This window comes from Hermetia illucens, chromosome 4 (assembly GCF_905115235.1).
Source record: "Hermetia illucens chromosome 4, iHerIll2.2.curated.20191125, whole genome shotgun sequence".
Lineage (NCBI taxonomy): Eukaryota > Metazoa > Arthropoda > Insecta > Diptera > Stratiomyidae > Hermetia > Hermetia illucens.
Genome location: NC_051852.1, coordinates 114,224,498 through 114,228,178, shown reverse-complemented (window position 1 = coordinate 114,228,178; position 3,681 = coordinate 114,224,498). Strand labels below are relative to the sequence as shown.

General features: G+C 42.9%; 1 protein-coding gene across 1 annotated transcript; it reads left to right on the top strand.

The window, feature by feature from the left end:
• The first annotated feature begins 1,682 nt into the window (after positions 1–1,682).
• On the top strand, positions 1,683–3,213 carry LOC119654450 (sphingomyelin phosphodiesterase-like). Its single transcript, XM_038059859.1, has 3 exons — positions 1,683–1,781; positions 1,842–2,856; positions 2,915–3,213. The coding sequence occupies exons 2-3, from the start codon at positions 1,875–1,877 to the stop codon at positions 3,211–3,213; spliced, it is 1,281 nt and encodes a 426-aa protein (XP_037915787.1). The 5' UTR covers positions 1,683–1,781; positions 1,842–1,874.
• The last annotated feature ends 468 nt before the right edge of the window (positions 3,214–3,681 follow it).

The window sequence follows — 3,681 nt, the reverse complement described above, 5'->3', positions numbered from 1 at the left end:
TGATGGTGCTGCAGCCGACAATTTCACAAATTCAGTTATGAGCCCGGCGACCGCAACCTGCGGAACTTTCATGCCTAAGAGCGCATTGAGATATGACAAACCTTCTATGTGTTCGTGGACGGTGGAAACTTCAGAGCTCCGGAAGGGGTGTCACAATCTCCACCGCTTAACGAGACACTAAACGATCCGGAGGAGGCATTGAACATAATGACAGAGTACAGATCAGCCATAAGGAAACTGCGCAGTGCAACAAAAACAAGCAAAGCTAACTGCTGGCGGGATCTGTGGGGACTCGGTCATAAACTGGTAACTCGAAAATTTAGGGCCCTGCGGAACCCTTATTCATTTAAACCCGAACAGATGGACCATATTGTACGGGCACTATTCCCTGCACATTTCCTGCCGTTTGACGACAAAAGCACTATAAAAGAGTTGAAAGAGACAGCCATCTCTATGAAAAACACGAAGGCGCCAGGACCCAATGGTATCCTGGCAGAGGAGTACAGACTGATATCCAACATCAGCCAGACCTACTGCTCCGCGCATTCAACGCTTGCCTGAAGGAGGGTATTTTTCCTTTCCTTGTGCTGATCAGCTCAGCTCGCAGGAGTGATCGCCGTTGCCCTTTTTGCTAAGGAGCGGTAACCTATATACCAGCGCAAGATTGAAGACTCAAGGTAGGTGGTTGCTCGTGAAGAACGGTAACTCTCTTGGCAAAATGGGACAAAAGACAGATGGACTTCGTGGCGCATTGGCAAACTGCGTAGCTGAATCGAAAGCATAGTGAGATTGACTACCTCCTTACCAAGCTCCTAAGTAGGCACGGAATTTTCCAGCCATACATGCACAAAATTAGGAAGGCACGGTCTTGTGACTGGGTGTTTTGCAATGAGGCTGTGGACAATGCCGATTACATCTTTCTTTCTTGTCAAATGTGAGTGTCATCCGTCAACAACTTTATTTAACACAGGGGGATAACAATCCCGGCGGGATGCTAAGGAGTGCTGATAGGTGGAGGAGCCCTGTTGGGCATTACGGTCGGGTTCTCCTTGTTGCAAAGAGGGTAGAGCTCAACCGATGCAGGGCCGAATAGCAGGAGGTACCTTGAACTAAAAGTTCCCTTCCTCTTCTACCATCCGTTGGTGAAAGGAATTCCCTCACTTGAAGGCTCCCCAAGGAGAGAGATCAGGAGGGTTACCCCGAAGTAATGTGGCAAACGGTTCCAAGCTAGTTTTCTAATGACGACACGGTGGTAGTCCGCGGTGTACTGTTGCTTTCCAACACTCTCTCTATATTGTTTTCAATCTAGATTTATGTACATTTGGTTTTACTTTATTTCAAATCAGTTGGTGTTGTTCTTATTGACAGGATTTCCTACTGAACCCTCAAACCATGAAAATGAGCTTAGTGGAGATCGCAGCTTACAGAAAGTAGAAGGCATTTCCGATGACACTCGACGATTATTGATTAAAGCCAAAGTTCTTAGAAAATTCAAAAACAGCATCGAGTATGCATCACAAAATTCTCACGACGAAAATGTTGGGAGCGTCAAGGATTATATTACTTGTGCGGTGTGTCACAAAGGTAAAGAACAAGATTATCCTGTTATAAATCTGGACTACAAATCTTTTCCAAACCAATTTTCAGGAGTGGAGTTCCTTAAAATGCTGATTAGATTAAAACAAACCGACGAACAAATCAAGAATACAATCACCTCCTTCTGTGTAAGTTTCAATGTAGAAAGTGGAGCAGTGTGCAATGGTCTTTCAAATCTTTTCGGGGTAGGAGAACTTGCTTAGCTTAAAATTAACCCTATTGACAGTCACAATTCAAATCTTTAGCTGGAAATAATCTACATTTTAAAGCATGTCAGCATGGGGACCGGACAAATTTGTGGTTTCATTATGGACGATGTTTGCCCAGATGATTACAGCCCTTACCACGACTGGACTGTTAAATTCCCTCCAGTCCCGAAACCAACTCCACGCGATATGCCGCTACCAATAGCAAAAACTCCTCGTTTAAAAGTTCTACATTTATCAGATATTCACTACGATCCTGATTATCTTGAAGGCGCAAACGCCAAATGCAAAGACCCATTATGTTGTAGAGCCAGTAGTGGACACCCTCAGAACCCTAATGATGCGGCCGGGAAGTGGGGAGATTATCGCAATTGTGACACTCCCAAGCGAACACTCGAAAACCTTCTGGAACACATCGTAAAAACGCATCCCGATATCGATTACATTTATTGGACAGGAGATATTCCGCCGCATGATGTTTGGAATCAGACTAAACAAAATAATCTGAATATCATTAGGGAAACTACCAGGCTCTTTGCCAACACTTTTCCTGGCATTCCAATATTTCCAGCTCTAGGTAATCATGAAAGTTCTCCAGTGAATACATTTCCACCACACTATTTGGATAGGGTGAATATATCAATGTCGTGGCTATACGACGAGCTAGATATTTTATGGGGACTTTGGCTCCCATTCAATGTTTCACAAACTGTCCGGCGCGGAGCATTCTATTCAATTTTAGTGAAGCCTGACTTCCGAATCATATCCTTGAATATGAATTACTGCAGCAATAAAAACTGGTGGCTCCTTCTAAATTCAACTGATCCTGATGCCGAGCTTCAATGGCTCATTGATGAACTTCAAAAAGCTGAGAACGCGCAAGAGAAGGTTCATATTCTTGGACATATTGCACCAGGGAATTCAGATTGCCTAAAAGTTTGGTCGCGTAATTTTTACAAAATTGTTGGCCGTTACGAGAGTACAATTACTGCTCAGTTTTATGGGCACACACATTATGATGAGTTGGAAATATTTTATGATCCAGAGAATTTAAGTAAGTTTGATTGGGGGGTATGTCCTATTTCGCTTTTATATCACCAACCCGTTTTCAGCACGTCCCATAAGCGTAGGATATATCGGGCCATCCGTCACTCCGTTCGTCAACTTGAATCCGGGATATCGGATTTACTACATCGACGGCGACCACAATAAAACCACACGGACAGTTCTGGACCACGAATCGTGGATAATGAACTTGAAACAGGCGAACACCGACGACAACCCTATCTGGTATAAATTGTATTCAGCAAAATCCGCATACGACATGGAAGGCCTCAGACCTTCTGACTGGAATAAATTAATAAACGAAATGACAAACAGTACCAAATTATTCGATTTGTATTATAAGTAATGCGAGAAATTATTTGATGTTTTCCAGGATTTATTGGTTTCACTTTTTTCTCAGGCATTACTGGAAAGATTCAAGTCTGAGACCTGCCTGCGACGCTGCTTGCAGGATGAAATATCTTTGTGATATAAAGAGCGGCCGAAACCATGACCGCAAAGGATTGTGTAGTGGTGGAACCTTAAAAGATAATAAAAAAAATTTGCGGCGTTCCTGGACGCAGTGAACATTCAACGGCATTAGGTCCTTGTGAGTATTATTTTCAGATTTGATTCGGAATAGCAACAGTTATGATCTTCCCTCAGCATTAACTTCAGTAGATACATATAGAGCCTATCAAATACAAACTCCATATCCATATTTGTTTTTACAGATGGAAGTCGTTGGAATATATCGAACAAGAGGTTTCAATAGCAACAAATGAAGTCTATCCATGGAGAAATTACTGAGGGTAAACTACACAGCAAGATAGAA